The 24,471-nt window shown below is 44.3% G+C and overlaps 1 protein-coding gene across 3 annotated transcripts; it reads right to left on the reverse strand.

The window, feature by feature from the left end:
- Positions 1 to 181: 181 nt before the first annotated feature.
- On the reverse strand, positions 182 to 19,675 carry mmrn2a (multimerin 2a). 3 transcript variants are annotated; one of them, XM_088636098.1, is made up of 8 exons: positions 19,325 to 19,675; positions 10,584 to 10,706; positions 10,018 to 10,124; positions 8,631 to 8,714; positions 7,917 to 8,060; positions 5,460 to 5,803; positions 2,966 to 4,469; positions 182 to 1,813 (listed from the first exon to the last, which is right to left on the reverse strand). In XM_088636098.1, the coding sequence occupies exons 1-8, from the start codon at positions 19,597 to 19,599 to the stop codon at positions 1,407 to 1,409; spliced, it is 2,988 nt and encodes a 995-aa protein (XP_088492224.1). In that variant the 5' UTR covers positions 19,600 to 19,675; the 3' UTR covers positions 182 to 1,406. The 3 variants fall into 3 exon arrangements, with proteins under 3 accessions (XP_088492224.1, XP_088492223.1, XP_088492225.1); XM_088636097.1 differs by having other exon boundaries at positions 5,460 to 5,824; XM_088636099.1 differs by having other exon boundaries at positions 5,460 to 5,785; positions 19,325 to 19,674.
- Positions 19,676 to 24,471: the final 4,796 nt, after the last annotated feature.

Genomic DNA, 24,471 nt, shown 5'->3' on the forward strand with positions numbered 1-24,471 from the left:
TTCGATGATAAGCCGCCTTTAATTTAGCTGGTAGCTGAAGCAATAGATGGAGGATGCAATATTCCCAGATGTGCAGAAATAGATTCTTCCTTGTTTACTGTACTCTTCACACTGAAATATCTGAGTCCTTGTGCAACAGGAATCCTCCCTACCAAGGAAAGATGAATAAGCACACAAGATGTAAAATGCTATAGATCTCTATTTGTTTAGACAAAGCAAGCCTTTACTTTGTGCAACTGTAAGCGTTAAGTATACAGCTTCCTCTTCTGCCAAGAAGTGGTAGTGCATGCGAAACAGTATAAGCCCTGCCTGCGGGACTGAGTGTATTCAATTATTTTTTCGCCATCTTATACCACATACAAATCTCTCCATTTATACTAGTTACCTAACAATAGACATTTGAACGTTTGGAGTCAATTATTCAAGCACAAGAAAATAAGTCAATTGTTTTGCAGGAGCCCAGTGTACTTACTGGACTAAAAGCAGCTCCCGATATGTTAAATGGATAAGGATTTGGCATAATGCAGAATCTGTACAGGAATCTCTGCCAGACCAGCAAAGTTTTTAATATTTTTATGGGACAAAGTAGATAGAATGCATTGTCTGGGCTAAAGGAAAGGATTTTGTCTATTCTTTATAGTAGTTCCTTCAGTTTTGTGATGAATATTTCTGGTAGGTTGTATGGAGAAAAAGAAAAAACACATTGATTTTGAATTACATTGTACCCCATCTTGCGTCCATAACTTGCTGGGATAGGCTCCAGCTTCCCCATGACCCTGAATTAGATGAAGCAGTTAGGATGTGGATGATGGACATTAAGAGTGAATGCCTTATGGGAGCATTTCACACAGAAAAGACAAACCAAGACTACCTCTGGAAGCTTCTATTTTAACAATGTAGTAGTATCTCTGCTCCTTCAAAATAAAATCTGATAAATGAGATAGAGTTTAAAATAAATGTTTAGAATGTTTAAACAGATGTTTAATTTAAGAACAAGGAAAGATTCATTCCAGCCTGAAAAGCAGGAAGAAGCAACATTTGGTGAGTCATCTTCAGGTCTTCACACCTTCAAGCCTTCACACACCTGAAGACGGCTCCACTACTAAAATATGTTTCTTCTCCTTTTCAGCCTGGAATTAACCTCTGCTTGCTCCTTTGTAGCCAAGACATGCTGATACAGTTCCCAATTCATACCTTGTTTCATGACAAAGTTTCATGGAGGAGTTGTAGCATAACAGTTGCTTCCCATACAGTTCACAGCAATGGATACATTCTGCCAGATACCCTTATTGTGGTACAATGTTACTCTGGAGCTAGCTTGGCATCCTTGGATTGGCTTAAACACGGAATTTAAGTGTGTTCTGCAGATGCTTCTGTCCTGTGCAAGTCTTGACTAGCCGAGCACATCAAGTTGTTCTAAAAAGAAGAAATCCCCCAAACGTGTTGTCCACCTGGTGGTTGTTCTCCACAGACCCCTGAACAAGCTCAAAGTTGACCTGCTCTCCCAGGGCCAGCTCCAGAAGGCACACTCGGGTCATGGGCCCAGCTGGTCTCTTCTGGTTCTGGTGCAAGGTGGCCACAACCACATCCCCCTTCTTCAGGTGACCCAATGAAGCACCCACTCCGAAGTCCACGGTCACCACAAAGAGGTACACCCCGTCAGCGGGCACCCAGAACACCCCTGTCCTGGGGGAGTAGGCCTGCCCACGGTTCAGCACCACCCTCTCGAACAGCACCGCGCCTGCCTGGTTGGTGCCATCCTGGGTTCCAGCAAGGAACATCACAGGCGACTCGGGCACTGCCCGCAGGATCCCTGAGGAGAGGAGCACAGTTAGGACAAACCCACCAGCACTGATCTTAACCCACTCATACGCGGCACAGGCTGCTCTCCTGCTGGTACCAGGGAGCCTGGGGATGTTACCGAACCATGGGGCTACAATCCCGTATCCCAGCGGTGTGATGCTGAGGACTAAGTGCAGGTTAGCAGTGTTGCTTCCCTGGGGTGTGGAAATGCTGCTCTGTTGAGTATAGTGCTACGTTGATTTGCCCTTCTTGTGGCACATCTGCCAATTTACAAGGTAGGTTTTTGAATGTATAGTTTCTTTTTCTAGGTAATCAGACCTCTTTGCTATTGCCCCAGATCAGTCTGGCACTGTGAGGACTATTCTTTACTGGGTACTGACAGCCTGACGTTCTTTCATTTCCCCATCAAGTTTCCCACTGGCGTTTAGCATACTGTTTGCTCTGATTTGTGCTGTCTCATCATGGCTTTAGTGTAACCCTGATGTGGACACCTCCGTTTGTGGCTTCTCTGACCTGTACCCCTGATATGCAAAGTCAGCTAGTTCTTAATTCTCATGCATGCATGTGTTAGCTTGAATGCCCATATATTTCCATTTAAAAATAAGGCTAACGTGGAACATCACATTTTTTTGTAAATTGTTTTTCTGATTATCTAGCCTCAGTTAATTTTAAATGATACATTTCAAAGATGTTCATCTCAGAATTTACTTGAAGGTTAAGAGAGCATCTCTTGAAAATGAGTGAAAATGAGAAGAGAAGGATTAAATCGTGATGTAAATGCTCTTAAAAGGATGTGTATTTTGGCAATAAAAGAAAGATAAACTTGGTTGATATCAACTTGTCCACCAGAGGGCGATTTTGTCTTAAAAATGGGTTCAAAAGGTAAGTTTCATAACCATGGAAGCCTAATGTTTTGCATCAGCTTTCAAAGCATCAGGGTAATTTCAGTGCAACATGGCTATTCCATGTTTAAAAAGACAGTGATGTGAGATTTCAATGTAAACCTAATGACAACATCGACATAAATTAATCTAATTTATACACTTTTATGCCATTAATGTTAACTTAATATGTATTGCCCTCCATACTACTACTGGGGATTTGCGACTGTTGCTGTATGAGAAAAACATTTGAAAGTGTTTTTAGGCTAACTGCAGGTTACCTGGGGGTTCCAGGGCTGCATCCTTCTTGCTGCGGATCAAGGGGGCTCTGCCTCCTCTGTGGCCCCTGTGTGGATCCTCTTCTTCTCTCTCCTGGTGGTGCCCCCTCTTTCTCTTTTTCTCCTTCCTCTTCACCAACCCCCATAGCCTGTCCAGGTCCAGGGTGGAGTTGGAGGCAGCAAGTCCCTCAGCATTCCGAAAGATGCTGTGGAAGACCTGGACATGATCCTTCAGGTGTCCACGAAGTGAATCCACAGCCGCCTGCAGTTCTCCCACCTTGCCAGTGGGGGCAGTATTTTCAGTGCAGTCGCAGCAAGAGAGGCACTGCTGCTTCTCCAATGTGCTGACCCGGGCACCCAGGACTTGCACCAGCTTCTCCAGGGCCCAAGGGTCACTACCAGAATCATCAGGCCGGTCTCGCATAGGGGACTCTGGGAGATCTGATGGCCTGTGGTCCCCACTCCTTCTTGCTAGGCCTCTGGTTGTCTGATCTGCCAGTTCAGCTCCAGTGTCTGCGCCTGGGTCTCCCTGCTCTTCGCTCTCTAACATCTTCTTAAGAGTTAACAAACTCAGGTTCTGGCTCTGAATCTCCTCTTGCATTTCACGCAGCTTTGCATGGAGAGTGGGAAAGGAGTAGTTGTCAGTGTCCTGTGGTGGTTTTTTAACGAACTCCAAGACCTCCATCCCCAGGAGTAACTTCAGGACGTCTGTATGTCTAACCGCATCCTTCAAGAGTGACCCAAAAGAGCTGGAGAGGCGTTTGATCTCACTCACCCTTTGATTGTCTGTCTCCTGCAGGCTGGTGAGCTCCTGGTGGATCTTCCGGAAGGTCACATGCAGTTGGGAGATGTTAAGGAGCAGAGACCTGCTTCTGTCTTGCTCAAAGGCCACAGAGTGTTGAACTTGCTGCAGGCCCTGTTGAAGGTCCTCTACCAAACTGCTCCACTTAGCCCTCCAGACCTCCTGCATTTCCCCATCTTCTTCCAGAGCTACATTTTTCTCCTTGGCCAGATTTGTGATGTGCTTTAAATTGTGTTCCAGTGCGGAGATCTCTGTTTGCAGCCTAGCACAGTCACAGCCCTGGGATGTGTTCTTGTAAATCTGGACAAAAAGGTAGTCGATGTCGCTCTCCAGGCTCTCCAACTGGTTTTCGTACTCAGTGCAGTTCTGGGCCAGCTCATTCACGCGATTGAGCACATCCTGCTTCGCTTCAGCCACGATGAGGCCAGTTTCCATGAACATGACTCTCAGGTCTTTGACAGTTTCTTCAAATTGGTCTTTCAGACTCCGGAAGCCCCTCTGGAGGTCCTTCATGTTGACTTCAGAGAGCTCTTGGTCCTCCTGGAGATTGCTGACCTTCTCTGTGTTCTCAACTACTGTCTGGTTCAGCTCTCTGATGGCTTCCCAAACGTCAGGCTCCACTTCCTTTCCCTCAGGCTCCTGCCCCAGACTCTCCTGCTCTCGCTTCACCTCTGCAATGGAGGCGTTGAGTGCCTGCAAGTTGACCTTCCAGGTAACACAAAGAAAGCAGGTGTGATAAGTCTTTGTCCTACATGAGAGTGACAGTGTGAGTGGTCTAATAAAGCCATGATGCAGCTTGTAACCATATACAGTAGATGGTTATGTATTTGAATGTTGAGGTTCTAAATGAGTTCACAAAAACATGTTTATTTCAGATCTTTAACAATGTAACTTTCATTTAAAAAAATCTGAAAAAACTCAAGACCAGTTTTTTGATCAGGTGCTCTTTAAGGCTTGAAGTGAAATCAGTATTGGAGAGGAAGCAACCCAAATGCAACGTCTTTTAAGGAGCTCTGCAGAAGTCTTAGACACTTTAAATCGTTCTCATGTTTTCAGTTTTTCTTCTTTGTGGAGAAACTATAGCCATTTTGTGTTAATTTAATCAAAGAGCCCCGATGTGTTTTGCAGTACAAAAAAAATCTTCTGTCTGGATGTGTAGAGAGAAATGAACAATGTTAATGGTGAGGAGTACAGGACACTTGCCTCTGTTAGGCTTGATATTGTAAAATGTGAAACATGTCACTTTGGGCTACTTGTGCAGTTTACCTTGAGTAATCAGGTTTTTCTGAAATTCTCATCAATGCGAATTAAAGATTCTTAAATGACAAGCCTAGATTCTTCTCCTGAAAGTGTGCTGCATTAGTAATCTGTTTTGCATGTGTTATGGATTACAGGACTCCTCATGAGCATCTTTACATATGGTGATATAGTTTTGCAAAGAGTTTGGTTACACTTTTGTATTTCTGTTTCAGTAGGATTAACCATGTCAGTTTTGAATGTACAGATATACAGGTTTGTGGCTGACAGAACTGTAATTCTACACACTTCATCTGTTTGTTGTCAATTACAATCGTTTATCTCCTCTCGATTAACATCTCAATTTGTCTCTTTTACGTCTAGAAAATAGATTGCATGCTTTGTCAGCAATGGTTAAATAATTCATTCTGGAAGCGTGGAGGTCTTATCTGCCCTCACCTGCAATGTCTTCTGGCTGCGTTTGATCTTGGCGTCAGTGTCCATCTTCATAGTGGTAAGGTTGTAGTGCAGCAAGGCCTGCTGGGAGTGCAGCTGCTGCTCCAGGATGTCCTGGCTAGATCTCAGCTGCTCTCTCAGCTGGTCGATCTGGTTGAAGCTCTCCTCCAACTTGGACCCGAAGCCGCCTGCCCCCCCCCTCTCCTGCCGCAGCTCTGCCATGTCCTGGGAGAGGCGCTGTAGGCTCGAGTTGAAGCCGTCCAGAATGGGCTGCAGCTGTGCCATCAGCAGGGCTGTCAGCTGGGGCAGGGGCAGCATCCCGGGCCAGTCTGGGGGGGATGGAGAGACTGGAGAAACACCCGCAGGCACTGCAAGGGAGAGCCACACTCCACAGGCTTAGAGCTAACATGTGCTTCAGTCACAAACAAACAGTTTTTAGGGTTGGAGTCTGGTATCCCTCTAGTTGAACAGAAGGACAATACCTTTTGAGTATCTGTTGACACTCCTGGGCTGGCTGGAGCAGCTGGGGGTAGCCCATCTTACTGCTGATAATATACTGTATGTGCTCAGGTAGATATGGCAATACTCTGTTACTCAGCACAATAAAGCTTTTAATCCTAAAACTGTTTGCGTATCTAAATGGGAATATGGTTTCTTCCATCATCCTCTTTTCGTTGTCTCCTTTAAGCAGAGGCACAATGCATGTTCAATTCATATTTCATAGCTGGATATGCCACTGCATCCAGGTTGTTGCTGCTTTTGTGAGACCCGGCTCCTTCCCATAAGGGAGCATTGGGTTTTCCTTGCCCTGCTCGGGGAGAGAGGAAAGCAATCCGACTGTAACTAGATCCCTTGGCTGTGGGACGTGTGCTCTCTGCTTTCTCTCCACTGCAGCAGAGGCCGCCAACTTGGACAGCAGCTCTCTTGCCCCCTGGTGGGCATGTTTTCTCTATGGCGCAAGACACCATTAGCCTTTCATGAAAGCTTTTGTGTACCTTAGCTGTTTGGTAACGGAAGTAACATTCTGGAGATTGCAGTAACTCAAAGGGATATATAAGCTTGTGTAATCATCTGCATTTTTGTCGTGGCTATGGCTGACACTCCAGGGGCACAGCAGTGGTGCAGGGATGTTGACTGACAGGTTTCAGCCACGGCTCCACAGACGGGCTACATGAGCTCATGCGTGTGGCCACATGGTAGTGCACATGAGGGTTACCTGCAACCAGTCTCGCATCTGGCTGGAGTCTTGCACTTCCAGTTCAGAAAAAGCCAGAGGAATGGCTCTGCGAGACAGCGAGGATGATGGAGTGCTGTAGGCTTGATCAATTTAATCTTGACTACAGTGAAATGGAAAATGGATTTTCAGCACTGCTTAGTTTTTATACAGCAATATGACTGAAGAATGATCTTTTTTAAGCAGCAGCTGCTGGATCTTCTCCAGCCTGATGTAGGCTGCAAAAGGGGCTGCTGTGTCAGAACTGTGGTGATTGTGTCATAATATTTCCAACTGCTCTTCCAGGAGAGAAAGGAAGGATTTCCTGAGATGTGAAGCACATCTTACCCTGTGACACACTGATGCAGGCTCCTCAGGAGCAGCACATCTGGGGTTGCGATGTTTGCTTACATCATTCTTACAGGATGTACAGTAGACAGCTGATTGTTAGTGCTGTAACTGCTCTGTAATTCAGGGTACTGGTTTGATTCTGGGCTTGGGCTCCATGTTCACTTGGGATTCCTCCCGGTGCTCCGGTTTCCTCCCACCTCTTAGAATTGTCTGTGAGTGTGAATGTACTGTATGGGTGCCCTGCCATTCACTCCGGCCAGGGTGCACTTGCTCCTTCTACCCCAGGCTTGTTGCCAGGATCCAGTTTGCCATGACACTTACTCTTACATTAAAGTTTAATTTGTTCTTTTATAGTACACCACTGGAATGAGCTATACAGAAGTATACCACTTCAAGTAGGTAGCTGCATCAGCATGTGTAGGCTGCAAAGGAACAGGTAAAGGTTTATGACATGCTGAAAGGTAAAAAAGTTTCGGACGTGGAGCCTTTTTCTGGTGTGAGGGAGCAAGGGAAAGTAGCAATGAAGTCATAGGAGAACAAAAGGCAGAGCAGGTAAGAAGGGGAGCAGCGAGGACATGAGCATGGGTCCAGTATCATGGACATACAACGGGTGAGAATGAGTGTCTAAGCTCATGGAGAAAAGGAGAAAAGGTGTGGAAAGCAAATTTCGTTTTCTTTTGTTCTACTATGTCTTTTCCTATGCTACTTTCTGTTTCTCCCTCACACCTGAAGGAGGCCCACAGCAAAAACTTTCTTTTCTTTACCTTTCAGCATGGAACAAACCTTTACCTGTTCATATAATAACAATTTTTGTTAAACAATGATTAAAAAATTCAAATGAATAGATTTTTGCTGCATGTGATTTCAGATGCACATGTATTTGTCAGATGGCGTACCGGTTTTGTTGTGGTGTGAGGAGTCTATGACAGTGCTGTTTTCTCTTTGTGGTCGGTGCACATCTTGCAGCTGTGTGATAGGAAGCTGAACATCGTTCTGTTCAGAGTTTGGATCCCCAGTCATCTGTGGCGCTTCCTGAACACCTGTAGATAAACATGAGGGTACAGGGGAAACGTAGCCACAAACCCTGGGCTGTGATGTGTTCAGTAGCACAGTGTCAGTGTGCTGGGCTGTAGTATTGTTCAGTAGCACAGTGTTTGTGCTACACTGATGTGTTCAGTAGTTTGGCGCACTGTGTTCAGTTGCTCAGTATAACAGTGCAGCACTATGGGAAGAGGAGCAAGATGCAGGGAATGTCTTTTTGCGCTGCCTGAGAATCTTTCACTTAAAGTGCTCAAGTTTTTTTACAACATAGAGGAACACCCAGTTCTTTCTGTTGTGTCTGAAGCTCTTACGTGTCAGTTTCTGTTGTGGCTGCATGTGTACATCAGGCAGGCACTTCCTTTCAGCCCCATTGTGCCTCCATAGCAGCCCTGGGAACAGGCTGCACACCCTTTCCTTTGCCCTATATATAGGGCCTTCGCACAATCAGCCAGTTTTCTCAAAGCCCTTCCCCCAGGCTCTGCACTTCCTCCGTTTGTTGGAAGGAGGGCTAGGGGCTGGCGGACCCCTGCCTTGCAGAGATAAACAAGAAGTTCAACAAGCAGAAGTACCTGGGATTCGAGCATCATCAATGTCCGGCAGTTTGCTTCCTGTTGTCTGATCTCTGGGATGTGAGGCATGAGTGACATCTGGAACTGCAATAGAGAGAGAGCAATGGAGTCGAACAGAGCCCCCAAAATACCTCTGACTAGTTATTTATGGTCACAGAAAACTGCAAGTCTTCCACACAGTATAGAAATGTGTTATTTATAGACAAACGTCTGGCAGGGAAATACCCTCATTGTGTTGTCACATTTACTCCAATTTCCATTTTGTCTTGATCAGTGACTGCCCATAGACTCCACGCTCCTGAGTGAGCATGCCCACGTTGACACTGTTGACAGTATGATTAATAATAATAATTTTTTACACTTAAATAGCACTTTTCTGGACACTCCACTCAAAGTGATTTTACAAGTAATGGGGATCCCCTCCACCACCACCAATATGTAGCTCCACCTGGATGATGCAACAGCAGCCATAGTGCGCCAGTACACTTGCCACACAGCTATCAGTGGGGAGGAGAACAGAGGGATGAAGCCAGGTCATAGTTTGGGATATTAGGAAGCCATGACTGGTAAAAGCCAGTGGGAAAATGTGGCCAGGACACTGGGTTAACACCCGTACTCTTTTAGAGCAAGGCCCTGGGGTTTTTAATGACTGCAGAAAGTCAGGACCTCGATTACGTCTCATGCAAAGGACAGCACCTTTTTACAGTATAGTGTCTCCATCACTATACTGGGGCATTAGGACCCAAACAGACTGCATGGCGAGCACCCCCTGCTGGCCTCACTAACACCTCTTCCAGCAGCAACCTTATAATGAATAATAAATAACTATATAAGTGTAAGAAATTATTATTATTAATAATAATTATTACTATTGCAGTAATGAAAACAGTCTCTGCCTGCCTCAAGTAGTTCCTCACCACTCCTCAGCTAACAAAAAACTTGTGACCTGCAAACTCTGGGCTATTACCTGTCCCCATTAGCTGTAAAGCGCTTTAAGTGGAGTGTCCAGAAAAGTGCTATATAAGTGTAAGCAATTATTAATGCTTTATTAACATTAATATTTACAACAATTATTAACAACAAATCACTTATTGTAGAACCTGACTCTTCCTGGTTGACAATAGTTTGCACCAATACAAATGCCGTTGAACAGTTTTATAAAACAGGAATTTCAGCCTTTGCATGTCCTAAAGTGAGACATAATGTCCTGGTTTTCCATTACTTAACTGAACAAAATATTTTGTTGCATTAGTCGTACAAGAACTACAGGTAGTGATGGAGACCACTGGTGTCCGAGTGCTGGATCATTGTAAAATAAAGTGCTATGTTAATGTTTGATGACAGTCCCCTGCTGTACGGTAAGCTGCTGAGAGAGACGGAGCTGTACCTGTGTCCTCACACTCGTGCCCACCATGTCCTGGACAGCACCGCCACTCCAGAAAAGACACGGCCTTCTGCTCCTCTTTGTACAAGGGCCTCGTGGACAGCTTGTACCTGGCAGCACACAGACAGCATCATCATCGATCCAGCTGAACTGGCACTGAACCGCACGGCTCCTGTCTGTCAACACTGCTGCACAGACCTGTCTCTTCCTAGAGGGGGCAGTGAGGAGGAGGAAGGGAGGACGAAGAGTGTAGTGATGAAGAGGACAGTGAGGAGGAGGTCAGTGATGAGGAGGGCAGTCAGAAGGTGGATAATAGTGATGAGGAAAGTGATGCACAATGAGCACATTGAAGAGCTTTGACGTGGAAACAGATGAAAATGAAACACAACACCACTCACAGTAAGGATTAGAACAACACAGTTGTGTCCTGGCCCTACGCATCATACAGGGCGTTATGTAGGCTGTCCTGCAAGAGGAACAGTAGGACAACTAAACTGTTTCCTGTCTATGAATTGGGAGACTGCTGATATGGAGTCAGACATGACCAGTGTGTGTAAAGAAACACTTACATGACCAGCTGGCAGCCAGGGGAGCTGATGGGACAGGGACTCTGTGCTTTGATGGTGTACTTCTCTGTGCCGCAGGACACTGCCACTGTCACCATGCGCCAGGTCACAAAGGTACACCAGTTCCTGAGGGCACAACAAGGGCTCAGTCCACAGTGTAGAAACATTTATTATTACACTTGGAATTTATGTAATCAATAGCAGCAGAGGACAAAGTACAGTATGTGTACTGAATTTCTTTAGTGCCACTCAGTAGGATGAAGAGCTAAGTAAACCTGGAAAAGTTTCACTGGCAAGTGATTTCCAAAATGATACTTGTACCCCAGTGCTGGTGAATAATATTGGCTGAATGTGAGCATTGATACTGCCAATAAAAAGCATCTCCTTCAGCTCGCTCCCCACAGACCTTCCCCTGTGTGCTTGTCTGCTCCACGTGGGACACCAGAGCTGAAGACATTGTGCTGTGATGATCAGTGGGAAGCCATGCTCTACAATAATACATTCAACTCAACGGGAGAGGGCTGTCATTAGCACATTGGGCAAAGTGATCTCTGGATGTAAAACTGTTGCACAATGTGTCAGGTCCACCAATCTCCCTGCACCATTGCAGTGCAAAAGCACAGGATGATCAAACTTTTTTTTTTTAATTTTCACAAATAAGAATCCTAGGGATTACACAATACCTGCTTCCCCTCCCAACAACTGACAGCCACTCTCATACAGCAGCTAGCAAACACCCTCTACACCATACGAACACAAGAAAGGTTATCAACCTCCGCTCCACTCAGCACACTGTTTTGTTTGCTGGCAACTGTCAGGATTGCATACAGCTGTTTCTTGAAAGAAGCCATGGTGTTGTTTTCAACAGCTTGGGTAGGGAGCTTGTTACAGACTTTCTTGTTACAGTAAGTGCCCCCTGGTCTTAGTTCTCAATGTAGTTCCCACTTGTGTCCTTGTGGTATTTCACCACTCAAACTGGAGAAATCAGCAGTGTTGACCCCCCTCCCAGACAATCAACAGTATCAGTAAACCTGCTCTCCCTGCCCCCACATCTCACAGTGCTCCCAGGGCACCATGCACAATGCGTCTCTCCCTGCCAGGCCTTTCTGTTTCAGAGGGGTTACTTGCTTTGTTCCAAAGGCACCATTGTTGCCCTGTTCTTTTCACAGCTGCTGAAAGCCGATTCCCACACTCCACCGCCCTGCAGCTGTGAGCTCAACTGAAGGTACTCGCACCTGCAGCAGCACGAGTGAGTGGAATCAGCATGTGGCCTACATCATTCCTGTAGCCACTCAACTTTAAGATTAATCAAGAAAAGAGAGAGAGGGTGTTTTGATCCCAGATGAACCATGAATTGTATGCAAGAGTAGAATTCTTGATTTCTGTGACGTTTCTGTTATTGGCTTATGCAATTAAAACAGTTTAATGCTACTCCTGATAACAAGGCAGTCACAGTCACATGATTGCTTGGATACTGAATCCTCCTCAAGTAGCTTAACCAGTAAAAGTCCTCGTTCAAGGCATTTTTTAACCCTGTATTCCAGACATCACAGGTTTGAGTCTCATCTCTGCCATTAGCTCAGCCTGGCAAGGTTTCCTAAGTACATTTGGTTACACCAGAATCCATAGAACATGACGACTCTCCAAGTGCAGGAGAGTTATCAGCTTTGTCAGTAGGATCTGCATCAGTCCTCCAATCGACACCAATGATCCTGGAGGTTCTGAAGGACTCACAGTGTCCTCCAGTAGCCCGTCTGAGATGATCATGATCATGTGTGCACAAGTGGTACAGTGACAAAGCTGAGTGGATTAATAACCCTGATCCCAGACTGCAGCATTTAAACATCAGTACATAAACAAAAGTGCTGAGAACTAAAATGTTTCTAAGCCATGTGATTAACAACCTCAGCATTTTTTTCAAAACCCTTTTCAGTGATAACATTCCTTCACTGGGGACATCTCCAACTGTCTCTGGGACTACCATATCTAATTTGCTTGTTATTCTCCACGAATGACCTCTTACAAAACTAAGGGTGACTTAAGCTTTATATAAGTGCTCACTTGGACAAAGATTGATCTGTAAGATCCAAGCGTCACGGAGTTCGAGTTGTGTGAGGAGTCCACAGGACACAAACAAAAGTGAGACCTGGCTCTGCAGGTGTTGTGTTGGACAAATATGCTCACATGTCTTGTTCTCTCCCAAGTGGAAAAGGAGTAAATGCCAGAGAGGCAAATCTGAAAATAAGTGGTAATTCCATAAGAAAAGAGTTTAAAAGCAGTAACTCAATTACAGATTTCGTAATTTATTCTAAAACAGAAGCCCAAAGAACACAGACTGAGAAAGCATGGTCTCTGAGTTTAAGTGGAATGTTCCCAGCACGAATGAGTCACAGCTGGAACAATTCAACATGCAACAAAGAAAATAAGTATGGTCGGATACAAGCAACTGAATAAATTAGATGTCGAGGGGACATCTTAGAAGCCTCAAAAGAATATTGCAGCACCATCTCCAGGAGCAATTCCACCTGACTTGGAGAAGGGAGGACATTGGCATTTAAGCTGCTAATGCCAAAGTTGCTATTGTTAAGCAGCAGATTGTCGATTCCCTGGGAAAGGGACTAACTCAAAAATGTATTTTTCCCTTTATCCATAGGTCAGTGGGCTAAGATCTCTCACAAAAGTGGGAACATCGATCTCCTGATCTGTGGCTGCTTGGAAAATCCCTGTCACTATTGGCCAGTGATCTGACTCTGCTCCAGCCAGCATAGTACGGATGAGGGAGGTCTAGTGCCTGGGGTGTATGTTGGGAAGCGGGTACTGCCTGGGATTTCTTCTTGTTTCTTGAGAGCATGAGACTGCGCTGAGCACTGGCTCTGTTTCCCAACTGGAGATGGAGGGCTTTATGGATTCTGCTTCACTCTTAGAGCCCTCCTGCAAATCCAGGAGATCTTATCTCTTTAGTGGGCCTTTGATTTTCCATATCTCCGCACAGCCTCAGTCTGTTACACAGTGTTCTTGCACATCGAAGCCTCCATCCAGACACGCCATTAATCAAAACAAATTGTGTCAGTGATTTGAAGATGAGTAGCAGATGTTTAATGTATGAGATAAAGTTATATCCTTTTCAGTGTGGCATATACAGCAGTAATAATATTGGTCTTTGAAATGAACTTCTTATGCAACATTTCTGGAACTGTCTTTTGTGCAGAAGCAGAGCAACACTCTATTAAAGCTTTATTAAGTAAGGGCCCCTAAAGAAGCTGTGCAACACTGACTCTGTAACATGAACTCTGCCACATCTGGGGACAGACAGTGGAACCGCTGTCTCTCAGGCACTAAAGAGGGAATACTGCTGCATGAACTCATTACACCTGAGATTTCATTTAAAAAAAACTAAAAGAAATCCAGCTAATAAAACCTGCTGTCAATGTAAAGCTTAATGAGCTGTGAAAAAGATCCTGTGCTGAAGTTCTTGGTGCTTGCCTCACATGCCTCTAACTTTTCAGTTGGATATGAACATAAGCGGAGAGGTCACCCCGACTGTTTGCTAAGGCAGCCAGCATTACCTTCCACAACATGCCACAGTAATGTCATTACACTGGCCGGTTTAATTGTTTCAAGTTTCTTTCTCAAACAAGAATGCACCACTGGTGAAGACCATTACTGCTGATTTCCAGGGGTACAAGGCAGGCTCTCGCCAGTGTGGGGCTGACACTTCCTCCTCATGCTCTGGAACATTCCGTCGGATCACACAAGCTCACAGATGGATGTTCCCATTGTTCCCAGAGACCTTGGCCAGCTGACCTTGCATCTTCACACAAAAGCCAAGCTAAACAAGACTGACTGTCGTGTCTTCTAGTTCAAAGGAAAAACAAAATCAGTGGAATAAGCAAAAGGTCATTTTCCTCTTGAATGTTGCCATGGAGACACAAAATGAAAAGGGCGTTCAGGCAGGCAGGCATTTTAGCTTTGGTTTTAGGCCTGAGAGATGAAGGAAAAAAGATCCTAATTGAAAGCCTTGTTAAGACAGCAGAGGGAGGGAGAGTTAGCACAGTTCAGGGGAGCTCCTGTAGATGGCTCATCCAGGGGAGAGTTGACATATGGGGGCCATAGACAGCACTGACACTTCAGAGGCACTCTGGGGTGTGTCACCAGAGGCCGAGGGGAGAGACGTGGAGATAAAGTGAGGACATCTGACAGGACTTCTGTAAAGGTTCACACTGCTACTCCTGGAGAGAAATACCCCTGCAAATTTTACTGAAATTCCCCTCTAGCTAACCATATGGTAACCCACTTAAGTTGATCATTCTAACATGCTATTACTAATACACAACAGAAGAGACAGCTGTGCAGGAGTTCTTTTGTGCTATAGCTTTATATATCAGGTGGTCAGGAGAACTACAGTCCACTGAGGCAAATCTGGATAATGTCCAGTCATTACTTTATCAATAGTAGATGAAGGCTGGCTGTCTGGGGTAAAGTGGATGTTTTGTGTCTTTGGATGCCCCAATTCAATGCACTCCTCTGCTTGTAAACCGTTATGATCTTGGCTGGGGCTGGGGGCTCTAACGCTTGGGGGATTGCCTGAGATGGCACTTCAAACCCGAGTCTGACCACATGTTGCAGCAAAGGCGTGTTTTAGAAGCTGGGCCTCCTTTAGGAATAAAACTGGAGCAGAGCAGCAAGACCCTACAGGACTGGACATAAGATTTCATTGTACTGCAGTTTGACTCCTGGTTTGCCAGCTGTGTGCATGACTGCCAGAACAGGGATTTGCTCTAAAACACAAGATAAAATACTATTTGGCATCATATACTGTATGTTAAATTAACATAATGAGTTATGTTAACATACTGTATATTGTTGTTTCATGAATCTGAGCCACAGTTTCCAGCAGTTAGCTTAGGGTCCAAATGGCAGTGAATAGCTTCTACATTTCTTGCAAGAGAGGAGGGAGAAGCAGAGATCACAAAATACAATGCATTCTTCTGATCAACCTCCAGCTTTGTTTTGATTGACTTGGATGAGGAAGGACATCCCTGATCTGTATCCTGGGATACTTTCCCACACTTGTTCCAGAGAGACAGGAGGGCTGCAGTGTCCCCAGTGTCCCTGGGCTGCTGTTTCACTCTGGGGCTCTCAGAATGGAAAGCAGCCCCTGGCTCCAGCAGACTTCCTGGAAATGACATCATTGCACTGCTGCTGGTAGCAGCTCCCCACGGCTGCATGCAACTGATGTGAAACTCCCCCTATTACAGTATGTCTGCTTTCTTTCATCAGATCATAAGAAACATCACAAATGAAAGGGAATCAAGTGGCCCACAGATCCTGTTTTACAAAACAATAGATTTTAATAGTTCATTGATTCCAGGCCGTCATCCAGTTGAAAACAACGTCAGCTTCAACAACATAGTTGGGCAGCTTGTTCCATACACCCACAACTCTTTATGTAAAAAAAATGTCACCAGTTCTCAGTTTTATATGCAAGCATTCCATTTAGTTGCCCCCTCTCCATACTCACACTCTGTGGTTATTAAAAATCCCAGGGCATTACCCTGGTGTACTGGTCAAATTTCCCTCTGACCTTTACCAATCATGGCCTCCAAATAAACCCCATCTATGAATTGAGTTATCACTCTGTTCTCCTCCCCACTGATAGCTGATGTGTGGTGAGTGTTCTGGTGCACTTTGGCTGCTGTCGCATCATCCAGGTGGGACTGCACATTGGTGGTGGAGGGGAGTCCCCATTACCTGTAAAGCGCTTTGAGCAGAGTGTCCAATAAAGAGCTATATAAGTGTTAAGAATTATTATTATTAATATTTACTGCAGCAATGAAAACAGTCACTGCCTGCCTCCACGTGGCTCCTCAACACTGCTCAGCTAACAAAAGGCTTGTGACCTGCAAGCTCTGGGCTTAATCAGCAAGGCTAATGACACCAACATTAACAACATGCATTAATCGATTTTAATTCTAACTCTGGTGATGTAATTCAGTTTGTGCAATTGTCCACTGGACATAGGAAATACACTACACGTTGTATCCACACTGCCTGGATATACTGCTGGGGCTTGTTTTTAAATGTTTTCTTGTAATTCTATGGAATTCTTGTACAGTAAACACTCGTGTTAATGGACCCTGATATAATGGAAAAAAAGAGTTTGGTCAAAGTCAAATGTGTATGAAATAAATATTTCATCAATATTTTTCGGTTTGCGACTATTTTGTTATCGGTCTGTGACCATTGCAAGCGACGGTTTTCACTGGGACAACAGCATTCGCACTACGAGCCACCCGGCACAACCTGAGCTCGGTTTGGCAGGGTCTCTCTGCCGCTTGCAACTAAATCAGCGATCAGCCAGGTATTTAACCTCTCGCTCGCCATTGCCCTGGTACTTTCTTATTCAAGTAGTTTTCTTGCACCAAGGATTCCTGTAAGGTTGTGCTCCAGCTATCCATCTCCTGATCAAGCCCACTATTATTTCCTTGTGTCCTGATCCCGCCAGCCCGGTTTTCTCCTTCCGCACCAGTGCAGCGGCAGTCCTAGGTATCCGGACCACCCTCTCTTCTCCATGACTCCATCTCTTCACAACCTCCCTTCGTCGGCTTGAGTCTGCAGCACTCTCGGATTTCTCTAGCGGCCCTTCGTGCGTCTCCGTGGCCAAGCCCCGGTGTAGCACTTTACTGCGGTAGTTCTATACTGTATTTGTGCACAGCAAGATATTAACAATGTCTTGCATTATGTAAGAGTTATGACTAGCTTTGTTAAAAACCCCAAACTCAGTTGTTTTAGTTTGTGAAGCTATACTATCCATTTGTATAGTACACATACTGTATACTGTCTTACTCTATCGAATGTCTTACCAATCTGAAAAATGTTACAAAGTCAATATAAATGCAACCTGAAAATGTTATAGTAGTGAAAATTGTGCAAATTTAAACTGCTTTATACATAGTTACAGTACGGTAAGTTACAGTATTTCCGTACAGTACGGATATGATAAATATGGTAAAAGTTAAAAGACCATGACTAGTTTTGCGAACGTTGTGCGTAGTTTACGCGTAGTGCAAGAGACAGTTACTCTGAGCAACCCTGCAGTTAAATTTAAATTATTTAATGCGCTAAATTTGATATGACACTAAGACATACATTCACACGCAAATTATATTCACATTCAATTTTTTCACATGCAAATACCCCGGACTTTTATTTGTAGTTATTCTGCTTTTATCAGATCCTCCACTAATCCGTTATAACGCTACCAAAGCTATCTTTTATAAGAGTGTCTTCTAAACAAATAATTCTGAGAACACTGGACTCTTGATGTCAGTCTAGTTTGTGCCTTACATAGAAGTACAGCCTTGCTGCCTACAGCCTGCTCTTGACCAGTTAACTGGAGGGACCCATTCAATGCGAACGGGAGTCACTGAATTGAGTTTCACAGTAGGAGCAGTTTTCCCACAAGTGTGACTGCAACAGCTGTAACACCACAATACCTGTGGCCTGTCGGACACTGCTGATACTCTAAACCTGAAAATACTGCAGCCCAGCACTCTAAACGGGAGCATAAATGAGGCAATCAATTCAAACTGAAATACACTGCAGCCCAGCAGTCTAACGCAGAGTGACCAAACACAATGCTTCACACATCTTGAGGCACTCAAGCAGGGCTGTAGGGTTGCAGGGCTGTAAGCTATTAAATTAATGACAAGTCAAAAAGAATGTTGAGCTCTTTACTTCACGGGAAAAACTGTAAGTACAACTGCTGATAAAGAAATAATTGTAGTAGTTTTACTCAGGCCACTCCAAGATGTATTACAACAAAAATTGATTTGATGCCATGCAGATTAGACTTATTTATATGCATTAACAGAGACTGCAAACCTTAAATAACCACTCCTTAGATGATCACTGACAGGAAATGTATGGTGATTATAATAATTTACAATTGATTACTGTTGCATAAAGTGAAACATATGCCTATTTAACTGAATAGAGAATGTTGTGTGTACAGTACCAGAAGCACTGAAAGGAAATTCCCTGGTTCCCAGGGCCTGTGTGCATAGAGATGCAAGCAGCAGTCTGAACACATGTATAATTGCAAATGATCAGGCTAATCACAGTTTCCAAAACCCTGAATTCCCACTGATCACAGATTTCTAGAAAGTAAGTTCTGTACATGACAACCACCTCAGCTTCAGAAAAATTTAACTGATACAGTAAAGATTTAAAATATTTGAAAATGTACTGTATTCTTGGGGCCATCGTCTTGTTAGAACTTGATGATTCTGAAAAACTGCCAAAAGAGCTTTTATAATGTATTCCTAAATATATGATTATATATTGTTTTCAGAAACGCATTTAAAACACATCAAATCAGTATCGTGACCAATAGCATTTGTGATCTGTACTACAGTACTGTATATATACACTCTATACTCAATATCATTAGCACCAGTGAAACTGGAAAATTTATTAAACAGTAAATTCAGTTTAATACATTTTATTAAACCTTTCTCATGTGCAAATTAAGTTTTTTGAAATGTATTTAAAAGCGTATGTATGTAACAAACACAGATTTACAAAAATATTTTTTTTTCTTTTGCTTTTCAACATGTAAGCCAGCCTCTCTTTTGGAGTGTACTAATATTTCTTCTGCTTCCCTGCCGTTCGTGATGACCTAAACGCACAGTGATATTGTGACTTTGTGTTAGCCGTGTGTCTCCAAGGAATTCAGAACTCACCCTATGCGAGCGGGATGGTGTGTGCCCCCTGTTTCTCCAGTAGGAGGAGCTGTGTCCAGCCTCACTGCTGTGGGGTCCCTGGGACCAGCTGTATTCGAATGGTGTCCATGTGTCCTGGTGTGATGGTGCAGTCCGAACCTGGTGGAGGGGAGGTTATCCCAGGTGCCCTTCCCCATGACCTCATCGGGCTCATCTTCAATCCCAGGGTCCCGAGCCCTGAGGTCAGAGTGCACCAAAAAGGGTCCCAGAACAAGCAAGAGAATCCTCCCAACCATGTCGTCTCTGCTCAGCCAGCTGCCAAAACTTGTCTCTGTGTAGGAGTGCTATTTGTTTTTTCCAGGGATTGCTTTAAGTGCTTTAATTCCCCCCACCCCATCCTGGGTACCCCCTCCCATTCCTTCAAACCCCTCCCCTACGCCGTAAGGTTTCACAACTTCAACAATGGTCGGAAATGAACCTCCCGCCCCAGTCAGCCTCTTCTGCAAAAGTCATAGGTCCTGGAACAATTCTAGTTGTACTTTCCACAGCACTGAATCACTGGAGGTCTCCTCTCTCTCTCCTTGGCCCTGGAGAACTGCGGGAAAATTGTTAGTTGCTTTTGGCAGGTCTCTGGAATTCTTATCAAGCTCCTCTCCTCCTTCTCCTTCTTTCCTCTTCTTACAAGGGCAGGAAAGGGATGTTAGTAGGTTTCACCGGATCATACTCAAGGGGGGAGGGATGTGTGACGATCGTGTTCAGAGCTTCAATGTACGGTATACTGTATGTAAGATGTGAGGGATTGTGGATCTTCTGCACTTCTTTGGGGAGAATGCCTCCATCATTTGTAGTAATAATGAAAATACAAGAAACATTATACAAATAGTTGTCCATCCAATACAGTCCATCCAACCATTTTATAACTTCTTTATCCAATACTGGGTCACAGGGGAGCTGGAGCCTATCCTGGCAAGTAAGGGGCACAAGGCCCCGGACAGGAAACCAGTCCATCGCAGGGAACACACAGACACAAACACAGGGAGAACATACAAACTCCATGCAGATAGCCCCCCAGATCCAGAATTTCTACAAAACATTTTCAGTCTTATTTGCAAACTCTATGTGTTTACTGTATATGTTTTATTCAAAATATAGACAGTGCCTCCCCCCACACGCACAAAACCATTGGGACTGCAAGGTCAGAGCTGCTATCTAACCTTAACAGTCCAGCAACTGTGTTTTTGATTACAAAATTTGAGCCCAGTTCGATGTCACGAACCATCAAGCTCTAGGAGCAGTTTTCCTCATGCAGGGACCTGACTGCCTGAAGGAAAAGCCATAGAGTCTTAACTGTCATTGTGACTGCTGTTGTTTAAGAAGTATTGGCAGCAAGTTCTTTAAAGAGTGTGTTCTTTAGAAATGCATTTTTCCATATCTGTGAAGCTAGACCGTTTGCTTTGTATGATAATATTTTCATCGCAGATTGTGCTTTGTAGTCACTGAAAATTTAGAGTTGTTGGCTGCAATCATATGAATCAGCTGTTGGTCAGAGATATTATTATAAAAACAAATGAAAACAAATGATTAGTAATTGTTTAGTTGTTGTTTGCAAGTGAGTCTGAACTACAGCAGTGTCTTAAAGGTACCCAGCCTGAACAGCCTGCCTGGGAAGCCTGTTCCCAACACCTACCACTCTCTGATTAAAGAAAGGTTTCCTATTCTCTGTCCTTAATGAATTTTACTTAATTTCCAATGGTGTCCTGTTTTACTGATGATTTTGAAAATCTTCAAGATTGAGGAGATCAATCTGCTCTCAATCTCCTCTGTTCTAGCCTGAGGATATATAGCTTCCTCTTCCTGTTCGTATAAGACAGTCCTCTGAGACCAGGAATATTTTTTTTGCTCTTCTATGAACTTTTTCTAAGTTCATATCTTTTCTGGGAAATGGTGAACAAAACCAATCACAGTATCTTCAATGGATTTAAATGTCATACTTTTTACTGTGTACCCCAGCACTGCTTGCTTTTGTATTGCTTCCCCACATTGTCTTGATGAGGAAATTGAAGAATCTGCATAAACACACAGATTCTTTTCATGTCTGACTTTCTGCAACACAGAAGCAGCCATGCAATATATTTGAAGACTATGTTCCTACTGCTGGTGTGGATAACTTTCCACTTATCAATGCTGATTTTGTCAAATTCACTTCATTTGACAAGTGTCAACTGAATCCTTGATTTTGTCTATGTATTTTTGTGATTCCCTTGCTGTGTTTGTCATTCCCTCTTTTTAAGTATTGTCAGAAACATTTACTAGTTTGTTACCAGAGGCTAGATTGTTGCTCTATATCAGGAAGAGTAACAGGCCTAAAATGGATCCCTATGGCACACCACTCACATCACACTACATTCACTCACACAACTCATATCAGCCTAGTTAGAGGTTATGCCCTTTAAGATAACACACAGGTTCCTGTTTGTTAACTAGTTCTCAAACCATTTACACACATGACCTTGGAGTAACAGGGCAGCAGTAGTTGCAGGGGGAGTTTGCATGGTTGGTGTAGCCAGAGAACCATAAAATAGGTTAATAGACAGATCAGGCAAATCTGCGCACATTTGTGTTTGCATTTGCACTTGTAAACAGTGCAGCACTGTGCTTCAGCTGACCTCTTTAATTAGGGTTGTGTTATAACCTTAAGAGTGAGAAGTAACATCTCGTGAGAGGTCTTGTAGAGAGAATGCCCATGATGATTCACATCAGTCTCTGGTTAAAGCTCCTGGCAAAAGGTTCATACAGTCTCTTGGGTATCAAGATCAGATGGGCTGGTTTAGGAAACATGGAGAGTAAAGAGAAGACTGGGTATGGAAGGAGCAAAGGTAAGCTCTGAAGATAAGGATCTCCAGTCTTAATGAATGGTTAGAGGCAAAATAGCTCTCAGGTAGAACCCTTCTTTGTGCCGCTATGATTAGTCTATAGGTTTCCTGTTGGCGAGTGAAAGCGCTATTCAGAAAATTAGTAGCAGACTTGGCTGTTGCTGTGCCAGAGGTACCAGTAAAGGTTATGGTTTTTGATCCCTGGCCAAATGAGATCAGCCAAGTGAGGGTTGTACTGTTACTGTGAAAGGTTACTGTTTTTAAGGACTGAGGTTTATGAATGAGGGATTGAGAGTGAGCAGGGGAAATGGTTATGGGTTCCATTTGTTACAAATCCCGAAGGGGTTTTGGAATTCCCTGTAAGGGGAAAATTGGTGTCCTAGCCAAATTTCCCCCTGCCCTTTACTAATCATGACCTCCTAATAATCCCCATCTTTGAAGTGGCTTCATCACTTTGTTCTCTTCTCCACTAATAGCTGAGGTGAGTGTACTGGAGCACTCTGGCTGCTGTTGCATCATCCAAGTGGGTGCTGGATGTTGGTGGTGGTGGAGGGGAGTCCCCATTACCTGTAAAGCACTTTGAGTCCAGAAAAGTGCTATATAAGTGTTAGGAATTATTATTATTAATATCTTTGAAGGGGGTTTGGGATGTTAGGGCAAGTAGACAATGTTACTCTTTAGTTGCAGGTCCACCGGATGCATGAGATGACTATTAGGGATCTGGAGTCAGCAAGTGAAGATTTGGGAGATCCCATGGGGGGGTAAGCCCTAGAGATATGCAGAAGTGTAACCTGGGAGAAAAGGTGGATCCCTGGATTAGTTGCCTGGAGAATAGGAGTCCTGGTCTCAGAAGCTGCTTAGTTTTCCCTGGAAGGAAAGGGGACAGTGAAAGATTGTTTGGTGTTAGCTGTGGGTGTGGCATTTAAACCTTTTACTGTGTAGTAGCAGTTTGAAATGCAGATACAGAATTCACAAGTCATCATCCATACTGGTGAATTGTAATTAATTTATCATCTGTATTGTTATATTATTTCTATATTGTTTTGCTAGTGCAGGATACTGTGCCACAACAATTGCTGGTTGAGCTTTGGTACACCTCACACAAGTGAGGTGCACCCTTATGGGGGTGGCTGTGAAGTGTGGAAAAAAAACTCAATACTTTCTCTGAGAAAGTATTGCTTCACCTCTGGGAGGTTGAAATACTGAATGGCTAACAAAGGGCTTCTGCAGATTTCTGCCCTGGAGAGATGAAGGATGTCTTCTTTTGACATGGAAGTGAGAGAGTTGCTGGAGGAATGCGTCTCAGTCTCAGTGGGACTATTAAGTCGAGTAAGTGGGTTTCACAGTACGGCTCAACAGAGGTTTTGAAAACAAAGTCTAAATCCAAGCAATCCCGTGTTGATTCCCTGCATTTCCGTGGGTTGGTAACTCTTCCCGATTCCCTAGTGAACAATAGAACAAGTTCATACTGATTACAGGCTGTATAGTATAAAGCACAATCATGCTGTAGTAAGAGTGGCATTCAAGGGATAGAAACATTCTGTATGCCACACACCACAATAATAATAATAGCTTACACTTATACAGTATAGCGCTTTTCTGGACACTCAACTCAAAGCGCTTTACAGGTAATGGGAACTCTCCTCCACCACCACCAATGTGCAGTATCCACCTGGATGATACGACCAGCCATAGTGCGCCAGAACACTCACCACACATCAGCTCTCAGTGGGGAGGAGAGTAGAGTGATGAACCCAGTTCAGAGAGGGGGATTATTAGGAGGCAATGAGTGGTAAAGGCCAGAGGGAAATCTGGCCAGGACGCCAGGGTAACACCCCCACTCTTTTCGAGAAATGCCCCAGGATTTTTAATGACCACAGAGAGTCAGGCCCTCGGTTTTACATCTCATCCGAAGGACGGCGCCTGTTTATAGTATAGTGTCCCCGTCACTATACTGGGCATTAGGACCCACATGGACCACAAGGTGAGCGCCCCCTGCTGGCCCCACTAACAGCTCTTCCAGCAGCAACCTCAACTTTCCCAGGAGTCTCCCCTCCAGCTCACACCTGCTGAGCTCCAGTGGGCTGCCAGCTGTGAGTTGCAGAGTGATATGGCTGCTGGCCGCAAAGGCAAAGAAGGAAGCAGGCACAAACACCACAGCATCTGGGAACTTGGCCTTGCATGAGATGCTTTCAGTCAGCCAGCAGGTGGCATTAGATTTACATGCAAAAAGCAAAATACATTTTTTTCTGAAGATGTAAGAGAATACACAGGAGGTACTGTGTATGGAGATTT

The sequence above is a fragment of the Lepisosteus platostomus genome, chromosome 6, assembly GCF_059453375.1.
Source record: "Lepisosteus platostomus isolate fLepPlt1 chromosome 6, fLepPlt1.hap1, whole genome shotgun sequence".
NCBI classification, from domain to species: domain Eukaryota; kingdom Metazoa; phylum Chordata; class Actinopteri; order Semionotiformes; family Lepisosteidae; genus Lepisosteus; species Lepisosteus platostomus.